This window comes from Gastrolobium bilobum, unplaced genomic scaffold (assembly GCF_033153095.1).
Source record: "Gastrolobium bilobum isolate Gb01-03AN ecotype WA unplaced genomic scaffold, APGP_CSIRO_Gbil_v1 utg7803, whole genome shotgun sequence".
NCBI classification, from domain to species: Eukaryota; Viridiplantae; Streptophyta; class Magnoliopsida; order Fabales; family Fabaceae; genus Gastrolobium; species Gastrolobium bilobum.
Window position 1 is genome coordinate 235,537 of NW_026898482.1, and position 16,023 is coordinate 251,559.

Below are 16,023 nucleotides of genomic sequence, written 5' to 3' on the forward strand. Positions count from 1 at the left end.
GTTTGAAATATAAAAATTAAACATTTTATTATAAGAATGAAGAAGGTAGGAATCAAATTTAGATTCCTTAAATAGTAGAAGCATTGATTCCATGTAAAGCATCATGTTTTATAGGATTGGATTGGCTCATGTTAGTAAACTAATTTTGATAGCTTAAATAGGGTAAAAAAAGAAGGAAACTAACAAATAAACTTAACATTTTGAAGTATGGGATACCCTTGAAACTTCTATGCATGAAAATGGTAATTTAAGTATTTTATGTTAAAAATTTAAATGAGTGTAATATGACTATTGTATTAATGCACCACTTGTGTCATTCCTCCATGAGTCCATCAGTTGTATCTCCTTGAACAAATGGTTTCTCCATACGTTTGGTTTATGACTTTATTTAATGGTGGGAAATACAATAGTCAAAACATTAAAATGGTAATTTAGTCAAATATAATCATATTTTTTAACATTAAAGACTTTTTAGTTTTAGGTTCCTCGGATTTTCTTGCTAAAAAATTATTATTTGTCGGTCACATAGGCCTAGTTTACTGTGCTAGCCTCTAAGGCCCATTAAAGTGTATAATATAGGAGTGGATCCTTTTATGTAAAAAAATGTCACGTGATCATATTATTTGTATAATTTTTAAATAAGTGATTGTGATCAAATAATATTCATTTTTCACATGAAAAAATTCACTCCCGTATGATATTAAAGAGGTTATATCTCTGAGATAAATGTTATCTCATCACATTGAATTCCACTCCCCTACACTTGTACCAAGTGAGGACACTTGCACCAAGTGAGGACACTTGCACCAAGTGAGGACACTTGCCTCATACCTAACGAGACCCACAAGGGCAGAAACGATAATGACTATCTTATTCATCATTGAAAAATCTTCTGTGTAGACCTTATCCCTTCCAGTAACAGAAGAAGCAACGCCTCTAATCTTTGGCGTGGCATTGAGAAAGTTTGGCCAAAAATCCAGGAAAGGCCCTAGAGTGCAATTGGGTGATGGTAATAATACCAGATTCTGGCTTGACAAGAGGATTCTTGATATGGATAAGTTGGCTATGTAGCTATCTCGCAGGTTAAGGAGGTGGACCTATCAAGAAAGGTGAGAGAGTTTGTCACCCTTGATGGGTCATGGAATTGACCCTTATTCCAGAATTTAACCCTCATTGCTGCAATTTTCCCTCCTATTCTAGGAGAAGGGCACGATAGAGTTATTAGGGATTTGACAAATGATGGAGTCTTTTTTGTGAGATCCGCTTATCAAGCCATTTGTCCAACCAATCTTAACCCTATCCTTCGTAAATGGTCTTTGGCTTAGGATTTGGATGGACTCCAAATGATAAAAATGTTCCTTTGGCTCCTTACTAGGGAAAACCTGTTGACCTATTTTGAAAGACATAGAATACACTGTTAGAATTTGGTATCTACACACAGATGCAAGTGACAACCACACAAGTATATCTATGAAGAACTTTCTGTTGTCAAATCTATTCTCCAAATTGTGCATTACATCAAGCCCATTAATAGGCAAAACAAAAAACGGAAAGTACAAATGAAGAGACTCTACTAATGAAGAGACTCATTACAAGGCTAATCAAGAGTCTCATAAACCCTCATAACATCACTAACTACTCATAACTCACCAAGAGACATGACTCTTCAATATTTTAATTAACACATGAAACTAAAAGGACACTTCAACATTAAATAACGACTGACTCTTAAAACTCCTAAATAAATATAAAACTCATGACTCATAAACTATCCAAATTTAAAACTCATTAAAATAACATTTAACGTTTACTTAACAAAACTCCCCCGTAAACTTAAATGCTTCTTCCATCTTTCATGCCAATCATTCTTTTGCAGTTTTCCAGTAGTAACGTCGGCAATGGTTTTGTGAAAATATCTCTGACTTGGTCTTGACTTTCCACATGTAATAACTCCACATTTTCTTCCTTTACTTGATCCCGGATGAAGTGAAAACGGACGTCAATATGCTTGCTTCTTTCATGATTCACCGGGTTCTTGGCTAACTCTATAGCCGACTTGTTATCAATACGGATCTCGGTTGGGCCAACTTGTTTCTCCTGCAGCTTGCTTAGTAAGTTCCTGAGCCATACTGCGTGACAAACACACCAAGACGCAGCTACATATTCAGCTTCATAGGTCGACAAAGTCACAATGGGTTGTTTCTTCGAGATCCAAGTGAACGTCGTGTTGCCCATGAAGAATACATATCCCGACGTACTTTTCCGATCGTCTACATCTCCACACCAGTCACTATCAGTGTACCCAATTAACTTATAATTTTCGGACCTCGAGTAGTGAAGTCCCAATGAAGCTGTCCCTTGTATATACCTCAAGATTCTTTTTGCCGCCTTCCAGTGTGAATAACTCGGCTCCTCCATGAACCGACTTACAATCCCAACACTCAGTGAGAGATCTGGTCTTGTGCATGTCAGATAACGAAGACATCTTACCAAACTTCGGTAGTTGCTTGCGTCAACTCGATCTCCACCATCATACTTTGAGAGTTTTGAACCGGGTTCCATAGGGGTTGAACTCGGGTTGCAATCTGTCATCTTAAATCTTTTGAGAATCTCCTTTACATATGCCTCCTGAGAGACAAAAATACCCAAGTTGTCTTGTCTGACTTCCAGACCAAGAAAATATATTATAAGAACCTGCACCGTTAATTAAGGAATTTAATTAATTAATTATGAGAAAATAGGAAATGATTCTATAATTGACCCTAATAATTGTTATGAGGCTCTAATAATTATGGTAAGTGATTAAGAATGCTGAAAGTCGCTTTTCGGAAGAAAAGTGCAGATACCGGTTCTGCTAGTCGGTATAAATGCGTACCGAAAAAATATCCCGGAAAATTATAATAAGTGCATGATAATTACTAGAATAATATATAGGACTTGTAAAACGAGTTTCAAGTCCAAATAATGAGAACTGGTGCCAGAATCTGATACTGGCTATGAAAAGCGCGTACCAAAAAGGTGCTCAGAAAAATATAAGAAAAATATGATAAATCTTGTAAAATTGAGTAGGTTAAGAATCCTAAGTTTGGGATTAAAATGTTAAGCGTAGCAATTAAAGCTAATACTGCGTGTTTTATGCTTATGTGGCTATATAAGTGATGGGCACATGATCCTAGGTCAAATTTCACATTTCCCTACGTGACCTTTGGTGCCTCCATTTCTGAGCTTGGCTCTCCTTAGCTTGTCACCTCCTTTTTCTTGAAGAAAAAGCCCAAGTAATCACCTTTCTCCATTCTTGATCCTTCTAAACACCTTAACCTTGTGAGTTTGAGTCTTCTGAAGGTGTGGGAAGGGTGTTTCTTTTCTGAGTTTTCCTCTTTGAGTGTTGTGTAAGGGCTGACTTGCTAGTTGAGGTTGTGGGAGCTTGGTGCTTGCTTTGTGAGGTTCTTGTAGTGACCTTTGAGGAGAAAGAACCCATCTTGTTAGTTCATTTTCGTTTCTTGAAGAATTCAGAACCTTGGAGTTGTCTTGTGATCTCCAAAAGCACCCTTCGTTGGCTGGTTGAGCTTTGGGTGAGTTGTCTAACCTTTGATCATGAGTTTAATGGGTTAAAGTTGATGTCTTGACATGTTTAATGAGTTAAACAAGTAACCATCAGTTGTATGAACCTTAATGTGCCTAAAAATGCATGCTTTAACGTGTTTAAGTGTTAAAAATGGACCATTGGGATTGATATCTCGCGAAATGCAAAATCTGCATTCTGACGCGAAATATCCGGATATTTGGTTGTAAATATATATGTGATATCCCGATATTTGGTTGTAAATATCCGGATATCTGATATCTCGATATTTGGTTGGAAATATCCGGATATCAGATATCTGGATATTCAGTTGGAGATATCCCGATATTTTGGTCTGGACAACAACGAACCTTTTTTAGTAAAAATTCGATATCTTGGGCTACAGAGCTCCAAATTGAGTGCCGTCTGGACCTATGTGAAGCTAACACATAGGTCTACAACTGTGTAAATTTTCGTAGCCATTGGATCAGTGTTTTGATCGCAGTGTCTATTATAAGTCGCGTTTTGGTTGCTGGAAATTCTGTTTATCATGGTAAAATATTAGAATATGAATATTGATATAATTGTTGGTCTAAAACAGATTGTGATTGTGCTGTCTGTGGACCTCGAGCTAGTGTGGACCTTGGTTTGGGTTTTTAGCTTGCGAGGTAAGCTTTCGTGTCCTCGGTTTAGCCATGTTGTGGTTCCACCATGTCTCATGGGGGTATGGTTATATGCATGTTGTGTTACATGCTTTGAATATTTGAAATGTTGTTGAGCTTTATGTGTAATGGCTTTTAATATGCATGTGTTGTTCCATCTTGACGGTAAGCCTGAGTATGTGGCGTCATACAAGACGGTGATCCGGGGTGGATGCAAGTAGCGTCTTGCACTATTTGTGGGTATTAGACGTATATAAATCCTGCATTTCTCTGGCCAGTAGAATAGAATTGACACACTTGACATGATTATTTGTTGCATTGTACTATTTTAGAACTGATGATGATAAACTGCTTTTGAACTTATATTGCACATGTAAGTGAGCTTGGGGTGGAAGATCCTTGAGGACCCCTTGTCTTACTGAGATTTCTTGTTTAGAGATCTCACCCCACGTTTGGAGAATGCTTATTTCAGGTTCAGGTAGTATGGTGACTGATGTCTCTGGCGGCAGGAGGCCAGAGCTTAGCTGATTATGATATTATGTTGTATTGCTGCCATGACTGGATTTGGATGCTGTTTATGTTTTTCGCTATGTATGTTTATGTTGTTGTTGAGACTGATGTTGGGCGTGTTGCCTTATTTGAGTGAGCATGGGGATTGTCCATGACACTTTAGGTTAGTTCTTTTAGATTGGAGTTGTATAAACTGTTAGATGGTCCGGTCTACGTTGTTGTAGTTCCGTGACTAGAGCCACACTTTTATTATATATGTTATGAGGTATTTCAGTTAGCTGTTTTATTGCAATTACATACAGGCGATGTTTTATTAATTGATTAATAAGCAAGTTGGTAATGATAATGACATCATAATTGAAAAGAAAAAGATATTCCGCATTTTTAATTAAGCGCCGCTTATTTACGATAGTATGATAACATTACCGGATATATACGGGGTGTGACATATCTCATCAGACCGAGATCTGTCATCTCAAACTCCCTTGTCATTGTTCTTTTGAGTTCATGTATCATTCCATCATTGTTCCCCATAAAGATGAGGTCATCCACATAAAGAGCCACAAACAAAACATCATCTCCAATTTTCTTTATATAAAGTGCATGTTCATAGGGGCACTGCTCAAATTGATTTTCCTTGAAATAAGTGTCAATACGAGTATTCCACGCCCGTGGTGCCTGCTTCAACCCGTAAAGTGCCTTCTTCAACCTCAGCACTTTCTTCTCTTCTCCACCTTTCATGTATCCCGGTGGCTGTTCGACATAGACTTCTTCTTCAAGTACTCCATTCAAGAATGTCGACTTGACATCCATTTGAAATATCTGCCACCTATGTCGAGCTGCTTGTGAAATCAATAGCCGAATTGTCTCCATCCTTGCGACGAGAGCAAATACCTCGTCATAATCAATTCCTGCCCTTTGCTTGTAACCCTTTGCAACAAGACGAGCTTTATATCGTTCTATCTCCCCTTGAGCATTCATTTTCTTCTTGAATACCCACTTTACCCCAATGGGCTGACTCCCTCCAAGTAGCTCGGCTAACTCCCATGTGTTATTTCGATCAATGGCTTATATCTCCTCATCCATGGCGTCTTGCCATTTCTTATCTCGGATGGCTTCTTCAAAGCTTATATTTTCAGAATCTGCAAGAAGACAAACAAAATGTACCTCACTTGTTGACTCATATATGTCTTGTATGCTCCGCATCCTGGGTTGTCGTACCTCGTCTTCATCATCAGAAGCTTCAGGACTTGCCGGGTTGATAACTTGTGTTGAGATTCCGCCTTCAAAATTCACCTCGGGTGAATTGCTCCAGTCCCACTCATCTGCTTCATTGAACCTTACATCTCGGCTCACTACGACCTTCTTGTTGACGGGGTCAAACAGCTTATACCCCTTTGTTTTTTCATCATATCCCATAAAAACATATTTCCTGCTTTTGTCCTCGAACTTAGTTCTGAGCTGGTCCGGTACGTGTGCAAAGGCCACACTACCGAATACTCTGAGATGAGCCACTGACGACTTTTGACCGCTCCAAGCTTCCTATGGTGTTTTTTCCTCTAAACTCGAATGTGGACATCGGTTCTGCACATACACAGCTTACTGCACAGCTTCCGCCTAAAACTCCTTCGGCATCTTCTTGTTCTTCAGCATTGACCGAACCATGTCAAGAACAGTTTGGTTCTTCCTTTCAGCAACGCCATTTTGTTGTGGTGAGTATGGTGCTGTTAGAAACCTTCTTAATCCATGTTCCTCACAGAATGTCAGAAATGTTGTCGAGGTATATTCCCCACCTCGGTCAGAACGCACCAACTTGATGAATTTTCCTGTTGCCTTCTTAATCATTACTTTAAACTTTTTGAATACTTCAAACACCTCGGACTTCTCCTTCAGGAAATAAACCCAAGTTTTTCGTGAGAAATCATCAATGAAAGAAATGAAATATTTCTTACCGCTAAAGGATTCCAGAGGCTGCTTGGCCCGAAATCTCGCCATCTTCTGAAACGTGGTCGTAGCATGCTTGCTAAGTACACAACTCTCACAAAACTTTCCTTCATAGTTGATGTCAGGCAGTTCGTCAACCATCTTCTTCTTTGCCAGCTCGATTAGACCACCATAATGTAGGTGACCAAAGCGGAAGTGCCAAAGTGACGCCTTGTCTTCCACCTCGGCTTGTAAACAGTCGACCTGTACACATCTCAAGTTCAGTTTGTACATTCGATTTCTGCCCATTTCAACTCGGACTATCAGCCGACCTCTCTCATCTTTCAAATACAATACTCGGTCCTTCATCATAACCGAGTAACCTTTCTCCATCAATTGACCCATGCTTAAAATATTGCTTTTTAGGTCGGGTACATAGTACATATCTCGGATTGAGCCAATCAACCCGTCCTTTTGCAGGAAGCATACCGTACCACGGCCTTTTACCTCAACCTTCGAGGCATCCCCGAACGAAACATGTCCGGTCTCCACCTTTCTCATCTCCTTGAAGAAATGCTTATGTCTGCACATGTGGTTACTCGTACCCGTGTCAAGATACCACTCCATGTCATCTTCTGAGTTTCCTTCATTGTGTGTCATTAATAAGACACCATCCTTCATCTCCTCTTCTGTGCCTAGGTTGGATGTCTCCTCCACCATTTTCTCTTCTCTGCATTCTCTTGCAAAATGTCCGACTTTTCCACAGTTGTAACACTTGTCCGAATTACAATCTTTCGTAAAGTGACCAAACTTGCCACACTTGTAACACTTGACGTTGGAATAATATGATCGTCCTCCTCATCGACCTCTTCCTCTTCCACGCCAGTTCTGTTGACTTGATTGTCCTACCTCATCATTACAACCTTCTTGACTTCGGCCTCGGCCTCTACCACTACGGTCAATGCCTCGTCCACCGCGACCACGTCCTCTACCTCGGAAGTTTTGAGAATAGAGAGCCTTCTCATCTTTAAGTGTTGCTCTGGTCTGAAGTGCTTGTCCAATAGTCTCCTCCTTCTTCTTCTTCCGTTGCTCATGCGCTTCAAGAGAACCGGCTAGCTCATCAATGGTGAGCGTAGCTAGATCTTTGGATTCTTCTATAGCACATGCCACGTTCTCAAAGCTGTCGGTCAAAGATCTCAAGATCTTCTCCACCACTCTGGTGTCCGCTACATCTTCTCTATTTCGTTTCAATTGATTCACAATGGTTTGAACACGAGTAATGAACTCGGATACTCCTTCTGTGTCCTTCATCTTCATTCCCTCCAACTCGGCACGAAGGGTTTGAAGCCGAACTTGCTTAACTCGGTTGGCTCCTCTATAGACATTTTCCAGAATGTCCCACGCTTCCTTTGAGGTCTCCGCATTCGCTATCTTTTCAAAGCCAGACTCGTCTACAGCTCGGAAGAGCATGAACAACGCCGCCTTGTCCTTTGCACGTGTCTCTTTCAACGTTCTAGTTTGGGCCGCTGTGTATCCTGCGGTGGTCGCTGGTTCTGCAAAGCCTTCCTTGACGACCTCCCAAGCTTCCTGGGAACCGAGAAGAGCCTTCATCTGGATACTCCAATTCTCATAATTCCCTTTTGTCAATTTAGGCAACGCCATATTACTCACACTCTCCATAGCTCTGATACCAACTCACAGATGCAAGTGACAACCACACAAGTATATCTATGAAGAACTTTCTGTTGTCAAATCTATTCTCCAAATTGTGCATTACATCAAGCCTATTAATAGGCAAAACAAAAAACAGAAAGTACTAATGAAGAGACTCTACTAATGAAGAGACTCATTACAAGGCTAATCAAGAGTCTCATAAACCCTCATAACATCACTAACTACTCATAACTCTCCAAGAGACATAACTCTTCAATATTTTAATTAACACATGAAACTAAAAGGACACTTCAACATCACTCTTAAAACTCCTAAATAAATATAAAACTCATGACTCATAAACTATCCAAATTTAAAACTCATTAAAATAACATTTAACGTTTACTTAACATACACCTTTTGTGATTGGCTTCATGTCCTAGAGATACAACACTCGTTCAAAAGACTGCACTCACATTGTATGATATTAAAGAGGTTATATCTCTGAGATAAATGTTATCTCATCACATTGAATTCCACTCCCCTACACTTGTACCAAGTGAGGACACTTGCACCAAGTGAGGACACTTGCCTCATACCTAATGAGACCCACAAGGGCAGAAACGATAATGACTATCTTATTCATCATTGAAAAATCTTCTGTGTAGACCTTATCCCTTCCAGTAACAGAAGGAGCAACGCCTCTAATCTTTGGCGTGGCATAAAGAAAGTTTGGCCAAAAATCCAGGAAAGGCCCTAGAGTGCAATTGGGTGATGGTAATAATACCAGATTTTGGCTTGACAAGAGGATTCTTGATATGGATTAGTTGGCTATGTAGCTATCTCGCAGGTTAAGGAAGTGGACCTATCAAGAAAGGTGAGAGAGTTTGTCACCCTTGATGGGTCATGGAATTGACCCTTATTCCAGAATTTAACCCTCATTGCTGCAATTTTCCCTCCTATTCTAGGAGAAGGGCACGATAGAGTTATTAGGGATTTGACAAATGATGGAGTCTTTTTGGTGAGATCCGCTTATCAAGCCATTTGTCCAACCAATCTTAACCCTATCCTTCGTAAATGGTCTTTGGCTTAGGATTTGGATGGACTCCAAATGATAAAAATGTTCCTTTGGCTCCTTACTAGGGAAAACTTGTTGACCTATTCTGAAAGACATAGAATACACCTTTCATGATTGGCTTCATGTCCTAGAGATGCAACACTCGTTCAAAAGACTGCACTCACATTTGAATGCTTGTTTTTAATAGTCGCGGTTCCTCTCCGATTAATTTGATTCATCGGGTAAGAGGTTTTGTGAGAAACATGAGGCATGCTGAAATGAAAGTGTACTTACTGCAGCGGAAGGTGGAAATTCTGGTAAGATGGAGGTGTAAGTAATTTATCATTAATTCATTCATTCATGTTCAACAATAAACATTTAAGAACATGGTACAGGATCTTTAGAATTCATGATTTTCACATCAGAGCGTACCTTTCTCCATTAGTGCGGAAGAACTTTGATGATGGAAGATTGTTTCTCAGAGTTTTTACCCTCTGCTTTCCTTGTATCGTCTATGACAAGGATCTGATACAACTTTTATGGGCAGACTATGAAGGAGAGAATTCTGAGAGATAATCATAATCAGATACTCACCATTTTTCTCTTTATATAACTGAATCATGTCACCAGTTACGGAGTTTCAAATAACTCCCTGTAACTTCCCATTAATGCGAAACGTCAAAACGTCAATTACCATTAATGTGACGTCAATTACTATTAATGCAAAACGTTACCATAATGCAAAACGTCAAAACGTCAATTACCATTAATGCGAAACGTCAATTACCATAAAGTCTCTTTTATTATTAATTAAACCAATTGACACACATTACACCTGAGACACAAATAGTTTTACATGAGGTCCCCAAACCAAGTTAGTGGACAAAATTGGAATATCCATTTGTTCCTTGACCCTCCCCCATGTGCCGATCCTTAGTGCAGAGTGATATGATAGGGGTCTCTACCCGTAGGATGGTTCGCCTATAGGACCTTTGTACTGTTTTGTTATGTTTCCCTTGATTTAAAAAAAAACAAAAAAAAACAAAAAAAAAAACTTATCTATTCTTGAATGAAATCTTGTCTCTATTTTAGAGAGAGATTAACTTTCTAATCCATTATTTACATATTAGATATTTTTCTAGATTAGATCTAGTACCACGTTAAAAAATTTGTGTTCTCTATTCACCATTTCTATTTCCTTTTTTTTTGGTTTTTTTTTTTTGTAATTTTATTAGATCTAGTGTGTATTGGTTTCTTTATTCTATTTCCTTTTTGTTTTTGTTTTCCGCTTAACACGAAATATTAATAGCCTATATATGGAATGGGATTAGACGGTCGAATAAAGAACGGTGCAGACGTGCAGTATTGGAGGAATATAAACAGGATTGGCTAACTGACATTTAGAATAGTACGTTAACTTTTAAATTATCTTGGACGGATGCAATGCCGTTAGCAATCGGGGATGAAGCTGAGCAAACCAACCGTACGTTTAAGGCTTTAAGCGCAGGCGAGGAATCGTTCTTTTAAATTGTTAATGATATTTCACTTTCACCACTAGGTAAGGTGTTTGGATGTATGCAGTTGGATGCAGTGCCGTCTCGAATCTGCAGCAACCTAAATGTTAAATATTTATTGGAAATGATTCATTTATAAATTTTTTTTTACAAATTATATTCAGTATGATCGGCTATATATTCTTGATTAAAGTGTGATTGGTCTGTAACCTTACCCATATTTATATAAATATTCCTCAAGCCATAATTTGAAATTTCAGTTTCCCTAAATATCTGCAACTGTTTTATAAGAGATAAAAATAAGAATTCAAAAGCCAATATACTAGGCCAAATATGCTGACCATTTGTAGTATGCTTATCTTTTTTGATATATTGTGTTAAAATTCAAACAAACCATATTCTATTTTGCTGTCGTCACTACCGTCATGATTATAAGGACGTATACTGTATACATAAATATAGTTACACATAAAATGAATATTATGCGCAATATTACACTTATGTATAACATTATTCATGTATATGTGCCTTGCGAAGATGATAGTGACAATAAAAGTGGATATGCATTTTTTAAATGAAGGAAGACAGTAAAAATCGATTTTTAGTGAAAATACAATAATTCTTACATTTTTTTATTTAACGTTTTGTACAAGCAAATCTCACATTTAAAAAAAAAAAAAAAAAAACCTATCTAGTTAATATCATGGACTGGTTCAATTCTTCGCATAGGGTATAAACCATTGTCCTCATAGATTCAAGATTCTATAAATAAGAACCAGCATCTCAGCAAAATATATAGAAACTTGAGAGTGAGAGTTGAGTATCCCCTTAATGCCATGGAAGCTCAACTATCCTTCGTTGTTATTCCATTCTTTCTTTTCTTGCTTTTGCATTGGCTTGCAAAATATTACAAGCCAAAGTCAAGTCTCGCTCACAAACTGCCCCCAGGCCCAACGAAGTTACCTCTCATTGGTAACCTGCATCAACTAGCACTTGCAGGTTCACTTCCACATCATGCTCTCTTAAAACTTTCCCATAAATATGGACCTCTCATGCACCTACAACTTGGTGAAATTTCTTTAGTGGTTGTATCCTCCCCCAGGTTGGCCAAGGAGATTATGACAACCCATGATATTGCTTTTGTGAATAGGCCGCAACTTCTTTCTCCTCAAATTTTGGCCTATGGATCAACGGATATCGCTTTTGCTCCATATGGTGATTATTGGAGACAAATGAAGAAAATATGTGTGCTAGAGCTTTTAAGTTCCAAGAGGGTTCAGTCTTTCTCTTATGTTAGAGAAGACGAGACAGCAAAATTCATACAATCAATTCGGTCATCCGCAGGCTCAACAATCAATCTTACTAGTAGAATTTTCTCGTTGGTAAGTTCTTCTGTTTCAAGGGCAGCCTTTGGTAACAAATCTAAGGACCAAGATGAGTTTGTATCTTTGGTCAGAGAATCAATAGCACTGAATGGAGGATTTGAATTGGCTGATTTGTTTCCTTCAATGAAACCTATACATATACTAACTGGGTTGAAGCCCAAATTGGAGAAGATTCACAAGCGAGCAGACCAAATCTTAGAAAACATTGTCACAATGCATCGAGAAAAGCAAGCAAGAACAAAAGAAGTCAAGGGTGATGCAAAGCAGGAAGATCTTGTTGATGTTCTTTTGAGAATCCAACAAAGTTGCAGCCTTGAGATCCAAATAACAACAAGAAACATCAAAGCTGTAATTTGGGTTAGTAAACATGCCACAAAGCTCTCTTTTATTTTTTTCAATTATAGCTGAAACTGGTCTAACTATTCCTCTTTAATTTCATGCAAATTTTCTTTTTAACCACATCACAAAATTAAGGACAGAACTATTTGCACCCCATGAAAAACACCTCTTAATATGTCCACAAGCAACAACTGATAATACACGTTGACAACTTCTGAAATGTCCGGATAGTATTTAAACTAATCATATAGTTGCAGCATTTTAAAATTTACTAACATCTAATATCATGAGTTGGTGATGGATTTTTTTAGTACACATACACATGCATTATTTAATATTACGTAAACTTATTTGATAGTTGTATAACTTGAAAATATATCAATTGTTAATCCAGGACGTTTTTGCCGCTGGAACTGATACTTCATCAACAACAATAGAATGGGCTATGTCAGAAATGATGAAAAACCCGAGAGTGAGGGAGAAGGCACAAGCTGAATTAAGACAAGCATTCAGAGGAAAGGACACAATCATTGAAACTGATCTAGAGGAACTTACTTACTTAAAGTCAGTGATCAAAGAGACATTGAGGTTACACCCACCTTCTCCTTTGTTGATCCCAAGGGAATGCACAGAATTTACCAACATTGAAGGGTATGACATACCGGTAAAGACTAAAGTCATGATAAATGCATGGGCACTTGGAAGAGATCCCCGATATTGGTCTAATGCTGATAGGTTTATGCCAGAGAGGTTCGATGGCAGTTCCATTGATTTCAAAGGGAATAACTTTGAGTATATTCCATTTGGGGCAGGAAGGAGAATGTGCCCTGGCATGTCGTTTGGTTTAGCTAGCGTTGTGCTTTCTCTGGCTCTCTTGCTCTATCACTTTAATTGGGAACTCCCAAATCGGATGAAACCAGAGGATTTCGATATGACTGAACACTTTGGAATGACGGTCGGAAGGAAAAGCGAGTTGTATTTGATTCCTACTGTTTATGATCTCTAACTTCACCATACTCAATATATCTTCTTTGTAAACAAAAAGTTTAAATATAATTTCCCCCTGAGTTATAAGGGAAAATGATTTTTGTTAAATGATATAATTTATGTTATTTTAACAATTTATAATTATGTAAAGGGGTAGTACATAATTATAATATTAAAGTTGTATTTTCTTTTCTCTTTATTTAAATTTAAAGATTTTATGCTTATATGAAATGTGAAAAAGTAAAACTTTAATATTATAATTATGTATTACCTTTAATACATAGTTATAAATTACTAAAAAGACATAAGTTACATCTTTTAAAAGTATAAAACTATGGGGCAGGATATACTTACAACCAAAAAAATTTATATTTACAATATATCTAATCACCGTTGATTTCTTTATAAAGGTTATAAACTTTTTTAGTGGTAAGTATATCTTTCCCCCAAAACTATATACTCTTAAGAAAAAAAAAACTCCTTGAACTAATAGTGTGATTCCTCCCTGAGTCCATCAGTTGTATCTCCTTTAACAAATGGTTTCTCGATACGCTTGGTTTATGACTTTATGTAATGGTCGGGAATACAATAGTCAAAACATTAAAGGGAGAATAGCTTCTGCTGTGACTGTAGAAGGGTATTCTCATACCAATGACACATTATTTTTCGTATTTTATTTTATTTTATTTTTTAAGTTAATATATGATGAGACCTATTCAAAAGTTGTATCAGGTGCAAAGAAAATTCTTCTCCCATAAAAAGAGAAAAACAAAGCCCAACATTAAAATGGTAATTTAGTCAAACAATCATATTTCTCTAACATTAAAGATTTTTTTAGTTTCAAGTTCCTTGGAATTTTCTTCCTAAAAGATTATTATTGATGAGTCACATAGGTCCAGTTTATTGTGCTAGCCAATAAGGCCTATTAAAGGGTATAATATTAAAGTGATTATACCTCTACATCCTTAAAGTGAGATAAATATTACCTCACTGCATTGAATTCCACTCCCCTGTACATGTACATGTACTAGGTGAGAATACTTGCCTCACGCCTAAGGAGGCCCACAAGGGCCGAAACGATAATGGATCTCATTTATCATTGAAAAATCATCTCCATAAACCTTATATCTTCCATTAGCAAAAGAAACAACTCCTTTAATCTTTGGCGTGGCATTGAGTAAGTTCGGCCAGAAATCCTGAAAGGCTTTAGAGTGCCATAAGGTGATGGTAATAATACCAGATTCTAGCTTGACAATTAGTGGATTCCTGATATTGATAAGTTGGCTAACGTGTAGCTATCTCCCAGGTTCAGGAGGTGGACTTATCGAGAAAGATGGGCGACTTTGTCACCCTTGATATATATGGGTCATGGAATTATCCCTTATTCCAGAATTTAATCTCGTCTCATAATTTGAGCCTCATTGCTGGAATTTTCCCTCCTATTCAAGGAGATATATAGGCACGATAGAGTTATTTGGGATTTAACAAAAAATGGAGTTTTTCCGGTGAGATCCGTTTATCAAGCCATCTGTCCAACCAATCTTAACCCTATCCATTGTAAATGGTCTTTGGCTTGGGATTGGGATGAACCCCAAAGGATAAAAATGTTTCTCTTGCTCCTTATTGTGGAAAACCTGTTGACCAATGCTGAAAGACATAGAAGAAACCTTTCAGGATCGGCTTCATGTCCAAGACGCAACACTAGTTCCGAAGACCGCTCACATTTTTAGGGACTGTCCTGGGGTTGCTAATATCTGGTTTGAGCTTATTACCATCGGTGTGATTTGCTTGTTGATTTGGCAAGATATAAACAATCTTATTTTTAATAGTTGTGGTTCCTCTCCGATTATTTTGATTCAGTGGGCAAGAGGTTTTGTGAGAAACATGAGGCATGCTAAGTGTACTTGCTGTAACAGTAACAGGTATTGCAAGTAACCGGAAGGTGGAAATTCTTGTTAGATGGAAGTCCCCAAACACAAGGCTGGGTTAAACTCAATACTGATGGAGCGTGCAAAGGAAATACCAGGATGATGGGTGTGGTGGAGTTATAAGAGGCAGTGATGGCAGATGGATTTTGGGATTCACTAAAAATATTGGACGAGAAAATTCTCTTCTAGCCGAACTGTGCGGTGCTCTCATTGGTCTTCAGTTGGTTTGGGACAAAGGTTTCGAACATGTTTGGTTAGAAAATGACTCGTCTATAGCCATCCAATTGATTCGGAATAGCTGTAAGGTATATATATACATGCCATGCTACTCGTTGGTTAGAAGGATCCAATCTCCTATCCTAACACACTGGAGACTAGAGTTCTCCTACATTTACAGGGAAGGTAACACAGTTGCAAATTGTCTCGCAAACCAAGTTAGTGGTCAAGATTGGAATATCTCCTTGTTCTCTGACCCCTAGAATGGTTCGCCTATAGGACCTTTG

At 38.0% G+C, this 16,023-nt stretch overlaps 1 protein-coding gene across 1 annotated transcript; it reads left to right on the forward strand.

The window, feature by feature from the left end:
• The first annotated feature begins 11,717 nt into the window (after nucleotides 1–11,717).
• On the forward strand, nucleotides 11,718–13,611 carry LOC133316726 (cytochrome P450 71D8-like). Its single transcript, XM_061518507.1, has 2 exons — nucleotides 11,718–12,623; nucleotides 13,000–13,611. The coding sequence occupies exons 1-2, from the start codon at nucleotides 11,718–11,720 to the stop codon at nucleotides 13,609–13,611; spliced, it is 1,518 nt and encodes a 505-aa protein (XP_061374491.1).
• The last annotated feature ends 2,412 nt before the right edge of the window (nucleotides 13,612–16,023 follow it).